Source organism: Gavialis gangeticus, unplaced genomic scaffold (genome assembly GCF_001723915.1).
Source record: "Gavialis gangeticus isolate Ggan-Ray unplaced genomic scaffold, GavGan_comp1, whole genome shotgun sequence".
In the NCBI taxonomy this organism is placed as follows: domain Eukaryota; kingdom Metazoa; phylum Chordata; order Crocodylia; family Gavialidae; genus Gavialis; species Gavialis gangeticus.
The window spans coordinates 26,068,439-26,088,354 of NW_017729026.1; the positions used below are offsets into that span (position 1 = coordinate 26,068,439).

The window sequence follows — 19,916 nt, forward strand, 5'->3', positions numbered from 1 at the left end:
CTACAATCCCCCCCTGTAGCCCTCTCCCAGCACCACTGCTGATCCCCCTAAGCACAGCCCAGCCCAACCCCAGCCCCACCCCATACAGATCTGGGGGCACATGCCCCTCCCAGACAAGTGGTGGGAGCAGCAGCAGGAGCTGTCAGATGAGCAGGCAAGCGCTGGACAAGCTGCCGGATGAGTGGCTCCTGTATGAGCAGCATGTAATGGCAGAAGTCACCCCTCCCCTCCCTGTGCCCCCCAGATGAGCCATGGCTCCATCCCGTGCCCTGCCCCTCCCCAGCTAGGCAATGCTTGCCTCAGCCCCTGTCCCAGCCCCAGCCTCACTCCCTCCCCTCACTGCAGGAGGGCCTTGATCTGCCCCCATATCCTTTCTCTCCCCCCTCCCCTTCCACCACAACAGACTTACCAGCTGGACCAGCCTTCTTAAAAATATCTATCAGTTTACCCCTAATATACATCTATACACATATATATATCTGTACTTCTAACAACCCATCAAGTGACCACTGTGGCTTACTTGACAGACCAAAATACCACCTTGAGAATTAAACTATTTTAATCCCATTACACAGTTCGTACCATGCGCCCATCTCCAGTCCAGCACTTTCACTCATCATCATCATATTAGTCATCATCATGACTGTCTTCCTTGTTGTTTTCTTCAGAGGGTTTGCCTCTGAAAAGTCTATGCCAGTCCCCTTTCCACCATATGAGGTCTGCCATTTCTTTCCCATTATCCTCTTCTGTCTTCCTGTGGGAACCAGTACATTTCACTCAGTCCCATTTTAATACAGTCCTCGCCTGTGAGGTCTGAGTGCCTTCCTGTGAGGAGGCTCCTGACTTTCCCCAGGGCATACCTGAAGCAGGAGGTAAACTGATTGAAGCGTGCTGTAAGGGTCCCTTGGTGTTTGGTTAAGTACCCATAGAAAACCACTTCTCTAGTCAGGGTTCTGAAACCTGTCACCAACAGGAATGCGCATACTTTCTTCCACAACTCTCTGGCATATGGGCACTTGACCAAACATCAAGGTTGATTGTTTCTGCCTGCCAGTGGCAGGTACGATTCAGGCAGTTTGACAGACCTCTCTGCCCTGCACTGTTTTTTCGTGCCTGTACAGGAAGTGCCCAGTGGGCTGCCTACCAGTTCAGGTCTACATGCTCCTTCTGTAGGTCCTTGTGAAAGATTTTTCTCCCACATGGCCTGGCAGCTGTCACCAGGTAGTAAGTCCATGGGCAATATGATGTCTCTTGCCCTTACCATCTCCTATATCTTGCAGTGGCTCACCAGGGTCATATTGTGCAGCTTGTATTTCTCCCAGAAGCATTTCAGGACCTTATCAAACCATTGGGACACCATGGCCCACAGGCTCCTGTTGACCATCGTGTATACCTGCCATTGTCTCAGCAGCTGCCCTACAAAATACCTACCAAAAGAATGTTAGTATAATGCATTTGAACAAGACATGCTAATGCCCATTAAGCACAGTTCCCTCAATACCGACTCTTTTTCAAGTGATGGTGAGACACATCATTGCATACATTTTGACTTCCTCTTCACCCCACAGCTGAGCTATGCCTTTCTTTCCCATTTCCAATTATTCCTGTTTCTTTACCAATCTTAACTGTTTGGTAAATATCACCAAATGGGGCCCCAAACAGTTCACCCAGAACTCCTCTGTTGCCTACTCTCTCAGTGTATATGAACAGTGTAACCCCACCCTCCATGAGGTGAAACTGGACCAGGTTGCCCTGTGCCTCATCTGCATATACATTTTTGGAGGATCCCAGGACTCATGACAAGAACACGTGGTTCTAGTCATGAGTGGGACTAATTATCACTTGGATCCTTTTTGGGGGGATCTGGAGTACACATATATACTGAGCAGTGCTGAGCTGTGGGGTCAGCGAGGTTTGAAATGTTGTCTCTCATGGGGCCCAGCCCAATAAAGTATGTGGTAAATCATGAGCTTTTGGCTTTGGACTAATATAAGTAGGTGCCAAATTGCGGCTCAAAATATGTTTATGGAATATGTGCCCTGAAACTTGCAACAGTTTAAAAAAAAAAGGTAACATGCATCAATTACAAGAGTAGAGAGGAAATGGGGGGGAGGTTGTTTTCTATGTTAAGGAGCGTTATACATCTACCCTAATCAAAATGAGATCAGAGGAGGAGAAAGTTGAGGTATTGTGGGTTAGGATACAAGGAGGTCGGGGGGAAAGGGACTTGGTCATGGGGGTCTGCTACAGACCACCACATCAAGAGGAAGAGGTAGACTTGGAATTCTTGAGGCAGCTCTCAGAGGCCATACAGTCTAGGGATGTGGTTGTCATGGGGGACCTAAACTACCATAATATCTGCTGGAAGGAGCAGCAAGCCAAATCCAACTGTTCACGTAGGTTCTTAACAGGAATTTCACCTGATGCAGGAGGTATTGGTGTTGGCTACCAGGGGGGACCTGGTAAGGGAGCTGCAGCTTCGTGGTCACCGTGGGGACAGTGACCATCAATCAATCGAATTCACCGTATGCCATAGAGTGAGAAAGATAACTAGTAGGGTGGAAGTGCTTGACTTTAAAAAGGCTAACTTAAATGTGCTCAGGAGTTTAGTCAATGATGCACTGCAAGATAGGAGTATTGGTGAGATGGGAGTCCAGGAAGGGTAATCATTCCTAAAGAAAGCGATTCTTTAGGCACAGAGGGAGATGATCCCATTGTAAGGGAAAGCGGCCAAAAAACTTCCTTGACTAAACAGAGAAATCCAGGGAAGCTTAAGGGCAAAAAAAGAGGCATATAGGCAGTGGAAGCAGGGGGAAGCTACCAAGGAGGAGTATACCCACTTGCAGGGAGGCAGTTAAAAAGGCCAAAGCAACCACAGAGCTGTGGCTGGCACAAATTAAGGAGAACAAAAAGTCTTTTTTTAGGCATGTAGGGAGTAAAAGGAAGGCACAGGCCACCATAGGACTCCTACTGAACAAGCAGGAGCAATTAGTGTTAAGTATCAAGAATAATAAAAAGTCCTTTTTAAGATATGTGGGGGAGCCAAAGGAAAAGCAAGGGCAACATTGGACCCCTGCTAAACCAGAAGGGACAACTGAGAACCGACACCCAGGAAAAAGCCAACCTACTAAATGGGTGCTTCGCATCGGTCTTTCATAAGTCTTACAGGACGCCCCTACCCATTACGGGACAGGGAGGCCTGGGTGAGGGAGATCCCTTGCCTTCCATTAATGCTGACCTCGTGAAGGAACACCTCGAGAGGCTGGACACCTTCAAGTCAGCTGGCCCTGACGGTTTACACCCCAAGGTACTCAAGGAGCTGGCTAGCATCATAGCTCAGCCCCTGGCACAGATCTTCGAGAACTCCTGGCACTCTGGTGAAGTGCCCAAAGATTGGAAGAAGGCCAATGTGATGCTTATCTTCAAGAAAGGGAGGAAAGTGGATCCAGCAAACCACAGGCCCATCAACCTGACCTCTATCCCAGGGAAGGTCTTAGAAAAAATGATCAAAGAGGCCATTCTCAATGGACTGGCCGATGGCAACATCCTGAGGGATAGCCAGCACAGGTTGGTTGTGGGTAGGTCTTGCTTGACCAATCTCATTTCCTTTTACAACCAGGTGACCTATCACCTGGACTAGGGAGAGGAGATTGATGTTGTATATCTTGACTTCAAAAAAACCTTCAATCTGGTATCCCATGATCACTTCTTGGCAAAACTAACCAACTGCAGCCTCAGGTCCACCATGATCCGCTGGCTGGGGAATTGGCTCTGTGGTTGGACCTAGAGGGTGGTGGTTGATGGAAGTCAATTATCATGGTGCCCTGTGACCAGTGGGGTCTGTCCTTGACCCTATATTGTTCAACATCTTCATTAATGATGTGGAATCAGCAGTGAACTGGCCAAGTTTGAAATGATATCAAACTTTGGGGTAAAGCATCCACACCTGAGGACAGGAGGCTGATCCAGGCAGATCTTGACAGGCTTAGAAAATGGGTAGATGAGAACCTGATGGTGTTTAACACCGAAAAATGCAAGGTTCTCCACCTTGGGAGAAAAAACCTGCAGCATCCTTATAAGCTCAGCAGTGCTACGCTGGCTAGCACTACGGATGAAAGGGACTTGGGGGTCATGATTGACCACAAGATGAACATGAGCCTTCAGTGTGATGCTGCAGCTAGTAAAGTGAGCAGAACGCTGGCTTGCGTCCATAGATGCTTCTCAAGCAAATCCCAGGACATCGTTCTCCTGTTGTACTCCGCCTTGGTGAAGCCGCAGCTGGAGTACTGCATCCAGTTTTAAGCTCCACAATTCAAAAAGGATGTGGAGAAGCTTGAGTGAGTCCAGAGAAGAGCCACGTGCATGATCAGAGGTCAGGAAAACAGACCTTACGATGACAGGCTGAGAGCTATGGGACTCTTCAGCCCGGAAAAGCTCAGGCTCAGGGGTGATCTGATGGCCACCTGTAAGTTTATCAGGGGCGTTCACCAGGATCTGGGGGAATGATTGTTCACCAGAGTGCCCCAAGGGATGAAAAGGTCAAAGGGTTATAAACTCCTGCAAGACCGTTTCAGGCTGGACATAAGGAAGAATTTCTTTGCTGTCCAAGACCCCAAGGTCTGAAATAGCCTGCCATCGGAGATGGTTCAAGCACCTACTCTGAACGCCTTCAAGAAAAAATTGGATGTTTATCTTGCTGGGATCCTGTGACCCCAGCTGACTTCCTGCCCCGGGGGCAGGGGGCTGGACTCGATCTTCCAAGGTCCCTTCCAGCCCTAGATGTCTATGAAATCTAGTGACAGACAGGGGGGACAAGGCTGAGCTCTTCAATGAGTTTTTTGCCTCAGTGTTCCTGAACAAGGGTCAAGATAAGTCTCCTAATGGATTCTTAGATGGGGATCAGAGGGACACCTACCTACCAACTGTTGATGCTGACTTGGTGCAGCGTCACTTGAATGGACTGGATGTGTTTAAGTCAGCAGGCCCAGATGAGTTGCATCTGAGAGTACTGAAGGAATTAGCTGATGTCATAGCAGAACCACTGGCTGTTTGAGCGCTTGTGGCACTCAGGTCAGGTCCTGGAGGACTGGGAAAGGGCCAGTGTGGTCCCTATTTTCAAGACAGGGAAGAAGGAGGATCTGAGTAATTATTGGCCAGTCAGTCTCACCTTTATCCTTGGAAAAGTCTTTGAAAAGATTATAAAGGGTCATATTTGTGCGAGTCCAGCGGGAAAAATAATGCAGCAGAGCAACCAGCATGGATTTGTAGGAGGCAGATCATGACTGACCAACCTGGTTTTACTTTATAACAGGGTCACATAATGCTTAGACTGAGGAGTAGAGGTGGATGTCATTTACTTAGATTTTAGGAAGGCCTTTGATATAGTATCTCATCCCATTCTCATAAATAAATTAAGAGGCTGTGACTTAAATAATTACAGCCCAGTGGGTGGCAAATTGGCTTGGGGGTCACAGCCAGAGAGTGGTAGTAGACAGATCGGTATCAACCTGGAAGGATGTGGGTAGTGAGGTTCCTCAGGGCTTGGTCATTGGACCTGTACTCTTCAATGTCTTCATCAATGACTTGGATTTGGGCGTGAAGTGTACTCTGTCCAAGTTTGCAGATGGCACTAAATTGTGGGGTGTAGTGAACACTCCAGAGGGTAGGGAATGATTGCAGGTAGACTTGGACAGGTTGGAAAAGTGGGCAAAATACAAGAGGATGCAGTTCAACAAGGATAAATGCAAAGTGCCGCACCTAGGATGCAAAAATATCCAACTTACCAACTGGCTGGAAAGTGACCATCTCAGCAGCACAGAAACGGAAAGGGATCTTGGAGTCATAGTGGACTCCAAGATGAACATGAGTCATCAGTGTGACGAAATCATCAGCAAAGCTAACTGCACTTTAGATGCATGACAAATAGAACCAAGAAGGTGATACTTCCCCTCTATGTGGCATTGGTCAGACTGCAGTTGGAGTACTGCATCCAGTTTTGGGCACCGTACTTTAAGAAGAATGTGGATGACCTAGAGAGGGTCCAGAGGAGGGCCACTGGTATGGTCAAGGGTTTGCAGGCCAAGTCCTAAGGGAGAGACTAAGGGAACCTGAATCTCTTCAGCCTCCACAAGAGCAGGCTGAGAGGTGATCTTGTGGCCGCCTACAAATTCATTAGGGGGGCACAGCAAGGAATCGGAGGTGCTCTGTTCACCAGCGCGCCTCTTGGAGTAACAAGGAACAATGGTCATAAACTGACAGAGAGCAGATTTAGGCTAGATATCAGGAAAAACTTCTTCATGGTAAGGGTGGCCAAAATTTGGAATGGGCTTCCAAGGGAGGTGGTGCTCTCCCCTACCTTGGGGTTCTTTAAGAGAAGGCTGGATAGGCATCTGGCTGGGGTTATCTGAACCCAGCACATTTTCCTGCCCAGGCAGGGGGTCGGACACGATGATCTGTTGAGGTCCCTTCTGACCCTAGCATCTATGAATTCTGGATAAATTAAGTACATAGGCACTAAATGCAAATTTTTACAGCCATATTTAGTTTCAAGGTTATTGTTTTCAAATTTGCTCAAATTTCCATGTGCTCAGAAACAGTAGGGTCTGATAGTAAAAAGAAAGAGTTGGGGCTCCCAGGTGAAAAAGTTGGGGGAAGCAAAGAGCAAAGGGGCTACCTGACCCCCCAGATTTATTTTCCCTGTGATAGCAGTGGGAGGGGGAAAATTCAAAGTATACCTCCAATAATTAGATTCTAAAACTGCAAAACTGTAACAAATTTATAAATTTTCTATATATGGAATCTAATCATTGGGGGGTCATCTTAAATCAGAGTTCTTCTATTTTAGTAAATACAGTAGGTCCAAGGGAATCTAACTTGCACAAGACTCAATATTGCCTCTAAATCTGGCCCCTTGTATTAGCAAGAACATAAAAAGTGCCATTTTGGGTCAGGCCAATGATTCATCTAGCCCTATATCCTGTCTGCAACAGCAAGTAGTAAATGCTTTAGATCATGAGGGTCAAACTCATTTGTGTCCCCCACCCCCCCACAGGGCAGATCTAGACCACATGACTCCTCACAGGCCAGATCCAGCTCAACCTCCAGTGGTGGAGCAAGAAGTGGAGTTCACCACCACAGGTGTCTGAGCCACTGTGTCAACAAGTTAACTACTTCCTGGGTGCATCTACATGTACAATTAATTCAAAGCAGCAAACTCAAGAGCATTTTGAGGCAGAGTAAACTACTCCTGGGCACAGCGCATACACTTGTGCCCAGGACAGTAGCATTTAAGCTGGGGTGTAGCAGTTTACACCACAGCTGCTCAGCCTTGGACTCTGGGTGGTGTCAGGCAGCATTGGGGCTGGCTGGGGCACAAGGGTGCTGAAAGTGCAGAGCTGTGTGGCTAGGAGGAGGTAGGAGTCTGGCCCCCCAGCTGGCTAGACTGACCGAGTGCAATTTATGCCCACGGTCAGCATCTACATGTGCATTTAATCTTGTTAAATTACCCTGGCATAAGATAGTACTGCCCCCAGCAGCACTATCTTACTGCGGTGGTGATTAGTTTACTGCAACCTAATACCGTCTCATGTGTAAGTGGTGACGCTTTACTCCATAGCTAATTAGTCTACTCCGTAGTTAAGTGTATGTGCAGACACAGCTCCAGTGTTAAAAAATAGCCCCTTTTGGGGACCTGTTAATTTCAGTGGGTGATCTCTGGTTCCATCAGCAAGGCCAGCTGTGGGGAACTTCAGCACTGAAGACAACACAGTCTGCTCCTCAGCTTGTACAAGCCTTACTTCAGCACAGGGTTTAATATTCTGGGAAAAAAGAGCTAGATTTATCAGAACACCTTACTGCTTCTCTCTTCAACATGCTTATTTTGTATACCAGTATGCAGTAAGGGATCAGTTTTAAAACATGAATTCAGGATTCCCTTGGAGAAATCAGCAATGTTTCAACCATATTGAAAGGACAACAAAATAAAATAAAATGACTGAACTGTATTTGGTAGAGACCACAAAGTTGCCAATTGGAGTCCTGAATCTCGCATGACTGTTACAATTTACTTACAGCTTTTTAAATTTCAAATAATTATTGGGCAGGAACAGCCCACAATACAGCTTTGCACTTAACACATTCCAATATGCCTTTTGTAGACAATAACAACATAGGGCATTGTGTTTGCAGGCTGTAATCTAGCCACGGGCACCTGCTATCTGCCATTCAGTAGAACAGTAAAACCACTTTTGATGTCAAAGAAATCCTCTCAATAAAGCTATTTTTGCTCAAGGCCAGTTACTTTAGATATTCATAATGTGGGTGTTCTTGATGTCCGAAACCATGGATACTTGATTGCAATGTGTTTTTGATAAATAATGTTTACACCTATTAAAATACTATGTCATCAGGGCTATACATTTGAAAGAGGTGACTGTGTTGTCTTGTAATCCTCTAAACTATCCTGAATCCTCCACAGCACTGCCAGTTCACTAGGACTAGCCACAAGCAACAACACCAAAAACATGTTCACTTTTATTTCATTCCCCTACCCAGCTGCTACTCAGCTAAAACGTAAGGGAACATTCTCCTACTCAAATATCCATGGATAAAATATTGCCAACTGTCACATTTTTATCAGGATTTTTTTTAATTTGGTATTTTTCTTCTAACCCATAGCTCCTGGAGTCATGTGATTATGTAAAATTTCCACTATCATTTTTTGAACTGTCTAATCCTCATGGTGGCAGAGAGAAACATGAAAAGTGACTCTAATATACCTACAAGTTAAAAAAAAAAAGGTGGCAAAGTAACAGAACACAAAGTGCATACTTTGAATTTTATCTTTTTGGGGCTCCAGGATCATAGTTTTTTTAATATTTGGAATTGGTGGCATTGTAAACAATATTTTTAAACGTATTTGTAGTCTGTTTTATTTTGTGTGTTCATATCTGGCAGTGGTAAAAAGCTACTTTATTTATCATAATAAAATAAGAGCACCAGTTATTTAATTTGTCTTAAAACTGGAATTTATTGAACTTTGTAGCTTTGACATTGTGATTGTTCTAAATTAAACACATGTAAATAAAAATGGACTTAAAACATTTAGTACTCTTCCTTGTTAAAAGATGCACACTCTACATTTAGAGTTTCAACTATTTTTAAACAAATCTCCTACTGGGTGCATCTACTGGGTGCACTTAACTGTGGAGCTGACTAATTAGCTCTGCAGTAAAGCATCAGAGTCTACATGTGTCCTGGTACTAGGGCACAGTGAATTAATTAACTCCACCATAGGATAATACTGTCAGGGACAGTACTATCCTACACTGGAGAAATTTACTCTGCTGAAACTCACATGTAGATGGTGACAAGGGCTGGGTGGGCACAAGGGTGCTAAAGTGCAGGGGGCTGCCTGCCACCTAGCCCTACACTGTAGCACCCTCGTATCCCAGCCAGCCCTCCATTACCCAATGCCATCACCTGGAATCTGGGGCTGAATCCCTAGGCCCTCTGCCAGTCCAGGGCTACACAGCATTTTAAGCCAGGTCAGAGGTCCTGGGTGCCTTAAGGCTACATTGACAGTGGGTGTGTCTACACATTCATTAATGCATTGTAGTTATTGTGCATTAAGTTTAGTATTTGTATAACCAAGTACTAAATCAATGCGCAGTAACTGGCACTACTACACAATAGCACTGGCGCATGGCTTCTTAGTGACACTAACTGCACAGTAGTGTATTAGCACGGATTTTACCCTGCACGCTACTGTGCAGTTGAATTAGGCTACTGTGCAATTAACATATCATGTAGACACACCCAGTGCATGTGTCTACATGAGATGCTTAATGTCCATTGGCCTAAATCTACTGTGTATTAGCATGGCTGGCAAAAACCATGCTACTATACTAATGTGCAGTAGATTAGTCCAATGAGCATTAAGCATCACAAAAAAAGCATTAGTTTATGCTAATATTCAGTAGACTTTGTCCAATGAACATTAAGCGTCACTAAAAAAAACTGTTCACTTGTGTTAATGTGCAGTAGCACTAATTATGGTGCATTGAGTTAGTACCTGATATTACAGATACTAAACTTAATGCACTGTAGTTACAGCTTATTAATGAACATGTAGATGTGCCTGGTGGAATAGGTGCCTAATAGATGGAATATGATTTATTTTAGTTACCAAACAGCACTGTTATGTGAGGACAATAGCATTTTGCAAAGAAGTTATTTCAGCAAAGATTGATATGTCAGATTCCTCTGCAACCACTCAGGTAATACAAGAATCTAACAGTAATGCCTTATAAAATTCAGTTTGATATAAAATGTATTCAGAATGAAGCAACAAAACAGGAAAGAATTTTTCACTTTTCATTTACAATAATTTCAGTCTGTTTAGCCTTAGTGTTGCAAACTGACTTGTTTCAAGATTTTTCTTCTGCTTTCAGAGATTGTTGAGATGATTAATTTTAGCAAGTTATAGCCAAAAACAAAGTAAAAAAAATCAGGCATGTTAAATCTGGAAGCAGACCAGCTCTCACTATTTAACCATCAATCTTCCCAACATTCCAACCTACTATGGAAAGCTGAACCATATTGTTTGTAAAAGGGGAGAATGCCTCTTTACAGAACTATGTTGTCTCTACAGAATTTTGTTTGGTAAAAATGTCCTGAAACCTGCTCCTGATCAGTCTATGCAAACCCCAAGCTGCTAGGACTTTCCTAGATACAAAGCAGGATATGTTTGAAGGATGAATAGCTGAATGCAAGCAAAACTGAGCTGATTAAATGAGAGTTTCTGCCTTTGTTTTCTTAATCTCTTAGATGGAAGAGCTCCTTACCGCGCATCTCAGCCAGTGCCTCCTGTTCCTGGACCTTGCCTGAGAGTCACCCGTCCAGCCCAGCAAGTAATCCCTCATTATTCTAATCCTCATGCTCTTCCTAAGTGCAATGGAGAAAGAGTAGCACAGAGAGACTGCTCTTCTCCTGTACACCCACAATTCCTGTAAGTATGCTTGGAGAGATGAGACTCAAACACTGGAAACTCTGTAGTAGTTCTGCTGAGGTTTTTTTTTTTACTTGTTCTGAAGCCTGCCATGTAGCACTTCTGAGGTGTACGCAAGGAAGCTGGATTAGAAATATGTTTGTTTAGGTGCTATCTAACATGCAGAATGTAGATTCTCAAGGTGATACCAGAACTTCAAAGCCAGCTATCTGAAATACTGTTACAGCATCTGCTCTATTCTGGAGTGTGCACTTTAATAGCCATAAATACTTGAAGGTTAAAAGGGAGAAGATTTGAAAATATATTAAGGAAACCTTAGAGATTCCACACCATTCCCTTACCTAATTCATGAACAAAGGTCAGTTAGGATACATTCTTTAGACTTCAGTTTTATGATATGCAGGTCAAATAACCTTGAATTATTGAGTGATTCACAACAAATTATTTCATATTCAACTCAGAGAAAAATAGGGGAAATCTTGTGCATTTCTGATGTGGGTCTAAGGCTAGGGACAGACATTCAAAAAGCCTAAGCCTGAATTGATTCACTCTTTGCAGGTTAGTCTAACCTGTCTAGGCTGAACTGGTTGGAAACCAGACAGACTTTCTCTCTGGACTGAGGAAATTCAGGCACATGTCTGCAGTGGCTCAGGCTAGAAGCTGGGGGGCACTAAAGCAACCCTCCCTTCCCTTCTGCAGGGAGCTGAGCTGAGGGGGGAATGGCCAGGCTGTGGCAGGACTCTCATTAGAGAGGTCTGCCTGCATGGTCCCAGGCTTTTCCCCACTGGCTGCTCAAGGGGCAGAAGTGTTGCCTGCCCCGGGCCAGCACTCTGAAACAAGGAGGGGGGAGGGGGGTTCAGTGTATGTATCTGTTGATGATACAGAGCTCTTCAATCATCCTCCCTGCTTTGTCATACTGTCTGCAGCAAACTGACAGGCAAGCAAGCCAGCTGGGGGCTGGTAGTGATAACAGTCTTTATCATTCGATTAGCAAGACAATGGCCTCTCCCCATTACTTCAGACTTCTTAAACAGCTTACTGGCTGACCTGTTGATTAGCTCCAAACAGCCCTAAGCAGTCACTGTTCTGTCTGCCTGCCCCGGGTGAAGTTGGAGAGAGAGACACACAGAGACATCTCTCAGGACTAGCTAGCATACCACATGCCTAGAGACTGTGGGGCTAGGGTCCGTGCTGTGGGAGGTGGGAGGTGGGAAGAAGGGGAGATTCCTGCTTGAGCAGCAAGGGTGTGGTAGGGCAGGGGAAGCCAGGCAGACCCTCCTGTGTCTGCAGTCTCTGATGGAGGCCTAACACAGCATTAACTAGCATACCACATGCTGGCTATGGTCCATGCTGTCGCAGAGAGGAGAAAGGGATCTCTGCTTAAGCAGCAAGTGGTGAGGGGCAAGGGTAGGGGGAGACGGGGAAGCCAGCAGACCCTGCTGTACCTGCAAGTCTCTGCCAGAGCTCTGGCTAGGGAGCAGAGGGGAAGGGCCAGCCCTGCTGTGGAGCAGAGAGTTCCGCCCAGCCCCGAGAGCTTGCTGGGATGCTGTGGGACTCTGATTTAGCTTAAACTAGCAAGGGGTCTGAGGCAAACATTGTATAAACCGGTTTGACCCAAATCAGTTAAGTCTGATGCTACATTCAACCAGGTTTATCTCAAACCGGTTTCAGCCATTTTCAGACTGGCTTATGTGCACTGAACATCTGTTCTGTTACAGGTTTAAACCAGTTTCTGATCACTTAAACTGGTTTATATGTAATGTCTGTCCCTAGAGTAAATGAATGTTCCAGCATTTCTCATGCAATAGTAGAATATTGTACATCCAGCTCTTTTCACCTCAGGATCTCTTAAGGCTCTACAGGAATTTATTCATTAGGCCTCACACTCCCTTGTTTTGTAATCCATGTTTAACAGATACAGCACATTAGGGGGAGATATTTTTTTTCCATCCTGGTTGCCCAGAGGTAGCTAGAATGAAAGTTGCAGGTATTTATCTTGGTACTGAAATGTGAGTGAATGTACCTGACTTCTAGGTATCCATGTTCTGAAAATGTTTGTGGGTGACATGGCCACAGGACAAAATTGGGGTCATTATAGGAACAGTAACAGCACACAGTTCTGGCCAAGTGCTAGACGGCTACTCAACATTCCCTTCCTGTGATTAATTTAAGAAATAATGCAAAGCAGACCAAGACTGTGATCGAACGGTAGCTGCTGCACTTAGAGGTTTCATTTGAGTTTCAGTTTGACAGAGGAAACAACAGTGAAGTTCTGGTGCTCTTTACTTATTGCTTTAATCAAATGAAACATGAATTATCATTTAATAATATAATGGATTTTATATCTTTTATACTACAGAAATTCTGGTAACTTTATAATTAGCTGTGAAAAATAGATATTCTTGTTTCTTTTGTGGGTGTATGTCTCACTTTCCTTTGCTCCTCTTTTGCAAGAAATCTAAAATATCATGGTACCTGGCCTGTGGCAAACTGCTGGTGCTCCTTGTGAGATGTGTATCTGTTACATGTACACATGAGAATCTCAACTTTTTTTTTTGTTGAATCTACTGATGGCGATGAATGCAATCTTTCCCTTTTGTTCACAATATATTCTGTACTTGCCAGCCTAGCATCGCTTTTACTCACGTTTGTGATTGGAGTTATTTGTTTTGGAATTCCCTTGAACAAATACAACACTCTTCATATGCCAAATTGCACGTCCATAGTATTTGCCTGTAAGGGTGTTTTGTAACTTTTTAGCTTTAACAGAATCTACCAAATGTGAGGAGAAAAAAACATGTTGTGGCCAAATTGTCAATATTCACTGGAGGTAAGTAGGAAGAAAATGAGAGAGAGAGAAAGAGAAGGTTTGTGTGACCAAATATTGTGGTAGACTAGGGAAAGGTATTTGAAGAAGAGAAGAATAGTAGTTAAATCCCATTTCACGTTCTGTGCCTGTGTGTCACGTACACAGCTGCATACTGGCAAGGCCTAAGTTATAGGTCCTCCTTAGACAGAGAGGGTTTGAACCTGTCTCCTGCTTCTCAGAAAGTACCCTAACCACCAAGCAACAGGGTAAGTATTGACCGGGACCCTCTCCAGCCCACCTTTAGAAGCTGGCCCTGTGCCTTGCATTTAATAGTTATTGGATGAAACCTGCCCATGATAGTATATGTATTTTTTCTCATTGGGAACAGGAACCCAGAGTTTCCACCTTTCCAAGGAACATTCATCTCACTGAGCCATGCACCCTCTGTTTTGTTCACTTCTTATGTAACCTCATATATCTCCCTCTCTTGCTTGCCCAGCAGGTCAGATTCAAGGAGGGGAGGTGGCAGGTACTAGAGAGAGGTCCAAACACTGGAGTAGTTGGAACACTTTGCTAGGAAGCAGGAAATGCAGGTTCAGGTCTTCTCTGACTGAAGGGGATCCTGAACCTTGAATCTATTGCTCTCTGGGCAAGTGCCCGAACCACTAGGTATTGACCTAAAAGGGGGAATGGTCCTCCTCTTCCTCTACCACTGCCTCCACTGCTTTACTTCTGGCAGGTACATAAGCAGGACAGTTCTGCAGCTATGCAAATAATAGCTAGGCACATAAAAGGAAATAGGATGTAACCCTAGGAGTTTTTCTTGCTTCTTCCTGAACCTGACAACAGGGTTAGTGAAGAGAGGAAGGTAGTGTTGAAATGACGTTGTAGCCAGAATGGTCCAGGAAATATGCAAGAGGTAAGAAGTTCTGTGAGGGATGCTTTTTATTGGACCAATGGCATGGTTGGGAGACACTTTTGTTATATCTGCTTCTTTCCCAGAGACCTGAGGAAGGGTACCTGAAAGCTTGTTTAAGTCTATCCCAACCATGCAATTGGTCCAAGAAAAGATATCACTCAAAAAAATCCTTGCTTTTCTTGAGACATGATACTTGCCAGGTCCTTTTGGCCCTGCCCTGCCAGTTTCACACAGCAAGCACTGATTCTTAGCCAGCATAGTGCATCCCCCTTTGGTGCCTGGAGATCCTTTCAGGGGTGCTGCAGAGTGCTATAGAAAATTAGCACTGTTAGGTGTGCAAATATAATTCACAAAATAAGCCCAGACATATATTCCAAATAGTCACCCATAGTGCTAAAAACAGTTTGCCCTGTTGTGGTCTTTCAGAGTCCTCTGCAACAGAAAAACTGCTCCATTATTTTTCCATTGTCAAAAAAATAAGTGAAAACAAAGAGCTAGCATTTTCCAAGGCATACCTCAGATTTAACGAGGGATGTCTCAAATTTAAGAAGGTTAAGAAGCACTACTCTAGATGCTGACAGCAGACTATACAAGTGTCACTTTGAGGGTCACATACCTAACCTGCTGACCAGCATCATTTGGAAAGATTACACTTCCTTGCTCAAAAAAAGATTTTACATTCTTGGCTTTCATATCTGAGAACTGCTTTCTCTAACACTCAGCTACTGAGGTCAGTGCCTTCTCTTCAACAAACTGTATCAGTGTGGTAGACTTCCAGCCAGGAAGCATCAGTGGTAACACATGTCAAAAGGCACCAGAATAGCTGACCCAGCAACAGGTCTTCAAAATCTCTAAAGTCAGCCCTATTTAGATGGTGGTGGTGATTGTGATGATGATAGTAATAATAATTACAATAACAACACACATTGTTAAGAGGAATAATTTTTGTTCCTCTTTTTAAAAGGGTAGAATTTTACCTTGTATAAAGAAATCTCCATCTGATTTTCTCTCTAGAAACCAGTTCTACAACCAGCTACCTAATGGAGGGCTGCCACCAAATGCATATGCCCCGGTGGAGGAATGCCCGTGTAATCCTGACTGTGCGGATCAAATGATCAATTTTCCACCCCCTGCTGCTGTCCCAAGACCTCCCAGTAACCCTGCAGCCAAGGGAACTCTGAGAACAAGCAATTTACCAGAAGAGCTGCGTAAGTTATTAGTAAATTAATTCTGTCAGGCTTTATTTCGCCAAAAGCAGCCTATCAGTTTTAGATAGCATGAAAAGCTTTAGTTAGCATAAAAATGTAAACAGCATAAAGAAAACAAAGAAACAAAATACTAAATATCATCAACTCATCCATATGTGTGTACTGTAGCAAATTATTCCGTTGGATCCTGAAAAAAATTAACATAATTCTCATTAATCACTTTTCATTTTGGTGTTTCTATTATTAAAAAAAACCCCACTTTTTACATTGTTTTCTTGGAGCAGACGATTTCTTGCTATACTACATGCTTCTGTGAGGCAGGAGGCACTGCAGCTTAGGGTATGTGTACACTGCAAACTTGCCATGCCAGACAGTGGTGCACTCAAACGTGCTGTGGCTAAAGGAGCTTTTTTGAGTGCATCAAGTGCACTGATGGTACCTGCCACTTTAAGACCAGAGCCAAGCAACCAGCAGGTGCTTGATTGCAGCAGCCATTTTAGATCTCTGGCCGCCCACATAAACAGGGCAGTTCACTGCTGGCAGGCAGCAACATTGCTTGGCTGCAAGGCTTCATGTATCATCCTGTAGGTAAGGGAGGAGCTGTAGGGTGACTTGTTGGCTCCTCGTCCTGGGCATGACCTAAAACTGCACCCTGCTGGGAGTGGGTGGCCTGGTGGGGCTCTCAGTGGTGCGGGAGCCCCCAGAAAATGCCAGGCCAGGTATTACCCTGGTGAAAGGCAAGTAGGGGTGCCTTAACCCCTAGCCCCCACTTTTGGGTGGGTCATGTAACATCAGAGGTAGTGGCGCCAGGCATGGCTGAGGCCACCTGAGCCCTGTGGGGTGTCAGACCTCAAGGAAAGGTAGTTGGGGCCAGGCACAGTTACAGTCACCTGAGCCCACCGGGGAGGGAAGTCCTGTGGCCCCGAGTGAGGGGGCGGTGTGGAGCCCCAAGTGAAGGGAGTAGGCCTAGGGCATGTCTCTGGACACCTGAGGTTGTAGTTTAGCCCAGAGGCCGAGTAAAAGGGGCTCAATCCGAGAGATAGGGGCGAGTCCTGACCCCGGTAAGTGCTCCACTCCTGGGTGGCTGAGTGTGGGTCGAAAGCAAGACCTATAGTGGAGCACAATGACATGCTGCTCCAGGGGGGAGTGAGAGTCCCCGTAAGACCCCGGTGTGGGATAAGAACGCCCCAGTGAGGGGTGGCCCCAGAAAGGGGGCAGAGATGAGGAGCCCCAGTGTGGGGGAAGGAAAACAAGAGGGCTGAGTGCCCGGTATGTTTGTATGTATAGAGTTGCCCCCGGAAGGGGCCAGAGCAAGCCTAGACCCAGTTGGGTAATTGGCTGGCCACTACCCTGGGGAGGGTCACAGAAGAGACCCAAAAGACGGCACGTCTGCCACCCAAGGTACAAACTAGGTAAAGCCTATGGTCTAAGGGGCCTGCTTCAAGAGGGAGCCAGGAAGTATAAGTTGTCAACGTAAGAGAGACCCTGTGAGAGAGGGTGGAGTGTGTGAGGCCCTAGTGAGAGGAGGGTGGTATGAATGTGAGGCCTGACAATGAGACCTAAGCTTGGTCCAGCCGTAGGCCAGGAGCACTGTGTCATCTGGGTGCCATCTGCAAGGCTTGGGCTGCAGTGTAGGGGAGGGATGGAGCCACAGATAGTGCCCCTTGGCATCAGGGCAAGAATGGGCAGCCTCCCGCCTTAATTAATATCTTAATTAATTAACAACAGGGCGTGGCAGGAGAGACAGGTGTGTGGTATGCCCAAAGGAAAGTTGGGAAACTAGCACTGTACATTTGCATGTGCACTTCATAGCAAACTGGAAGTAGTGTAGCCACATTCATGTAGAACCAGCTAGCTTGCCATCAGTTCTGAGTCTTACCAGGACTAATTATTCCATCCTCAGCTCTCTGCAAATGCACTGATGCTAAAGCAGGTAGCCCAGCATCACACTGTGGCCTTGCATAGTAAGTTTGCATTGTAGGCACAGTATAACTATTATAGAAAGTAAAGCATAAAGGTACTAGTTGTACCCTCTACTACAAAACAGATAGAAAGGAAGTCAGGTCATAGTCTCATTTCTCTTGTGAACTAGTCACTGAAGCTGATTTTCCATGAAGATGAGCACACACACTTTATAACAACAAAAAGATACTGCATTTGTCCTGGGATCAAATATTTTATCCCATAAGAAAGTGTAATCGTCAGACCTCCATGTCTGTTGTGCTGGGATAAATCCTAAAAAGGTTCACAGGATAAGAAATAAGGATAGTTTATCTCAGAACATCACAAAGTGCATCTGAGTGGTTCTCTCAGGATAGCATCATTGAATCAATGGCAGAAAAGCAGCCGTACATTCAGCCACTCACTAAACCCTCATTAGAAGAGTGTTGTGTGTACACACAATCCTGGGACATTTCTGTTTTGAGACGAGCGCAACTTGTCCAGGGACAAATGTAACATCTTTCCTAATCAAAGTGTGTCACAGCAGCTGACTCTGCCTACCCACTGTCATACTGAGGTGCACCCACTTCAATGCAGAACCAGACAGACAGTGGGAAGCATTAAAAATGGCTTTAAATTAATGTTATGTTGTCATTGTCTGAGAGAGTTTAGGATTTGAAAAGGTAAAGTTGTTTTAAGCGGTGTTGATCAGCACAGAACCAACAACATCTCTACCCGAATCTTAGTTTCCACTATTTTGTTTTGTATTCCTACTTCAAAATCCCATGTTACCAGTCATCACATGCCTCTCTCTTAATTCCACTGTCATTGTCACTCTTGGTTGTGCTCTAACTTAATCACTTTTTATGCATCACTTGTTATGATGCAGAAAATTACTAGGTAAAATGTTATGGCCTGTGTTAGGCAAGAAGTAGAATTAAAATGGTCTGATCAAGGATGATCCAATTTCAGTCTTCAATTTTAAGATTCTTGGATTCTTAAACTGGTTATAAACCCCTCTGCACTTCTTTAGTCAAGTCCTAACTCTTGGGCGCATCAGAAGCAAAGAGATAGGATATTACATCTGGACTAGGATTTCTACACAGAAGTGCAGAGTAGAGTCACCACACCGGCTCTGATTCATTTTGTATACAATCCAAACAGGTACCTAAGCAAGCCAAGTTATGAAATTATCTGCACCTCTTTGAATTTTTTGACTCACCACACATTTATATGTATGTCTCTCTTAGGTAAAGTTTTTATAACATATTCCATGGATACAGCTCTGGAGGTCATGAAATTTGTGAACTTCCTGCTTGGAAATGGATTTCAAACTGCAGTGAGTATTGTTTTTAGAGAGAATGGTTTTCAGCCAAGGAAGAAAAGAGGGAAACTTTTTCTACAGAGCATATAGAATGTATTAAATATTTTTCTGCACATCATGACATTTTATAGATAAGAGAAAAGGAAAGGAAGCCAACTTGGATTTTGGCTGTAATGTTTAGTTTAAATGATCCACATCATCATTTGACTGTAATTTTATTTTTAAGTGAGTTTTGAAAGGTACTGGAAGGATAGCTCTGGAGATTTCTATTTATGGACCCCAGGTACAACCCAGACATCAGTGTGAGTTTTCTTACACTGCTCCATCAATGTGCTGTTTCCTTGTTTTGGACCAAAATGGGGGGAAAAGTTCAGTTTTCATGTCCATTCTACCCAAACTATGGCTTCTTTGCTAAGAATACTAAGGCCATAGAAAGATTTTACATTAACACTAAATACGCCCTTGTAAAGCTACAAAAAGCAAGCATCAGTCACTCAAGCTGTTTGTAGTGCTACAAAGATATGGAAAGTGCTATAAAAAACCTAGTACTTTCAAAGAGGAACTTCTCCATTGTCTAGTGCAGAGTTTCTCAAATTTTTTGGACTAGGATCCATTTATAAACATTGACCAGTCCCAACCCAGTGCCCCTAATCCTGACCTGCAGCCCCCAGACCCCCAGTTTGTGGGGCAGGGGGTGGGTGGGTGTT

The 19,916-nt window shown here is 44.6% G+C and overlaps 1 protein-coding gene across 2 annotated transcripts in view; it reads left to right on the forward strand.

The window, feature by feature from the left end:
- Positions 1-19,916, forward strand: part of TRAF3IP2 (TRAF3 interacting protein 2) — a 60,668-nt gene that overhangs the window by 25,872 nt on the left and 14,880 nt on the right. For both annotated transcript variants that reach the window (XM_019520078.1, XM_019520077.1), the window contains 3 exons: positions 10,828-11,008; positions 15,751-15,944; positions 19,136-19,224. In XM_019520078.1, the coding sequence (XP_019375623.1) occupies positions 10,828-11,008; positions 15,751-15,944; positions 19,136-19,224 (464 nt within the window). The remainder of the gene's footprint in view (positions 1-10,827; positions 11,009-15,750; positions 15,945-19,135; positions 19,225-19,916) is intronic.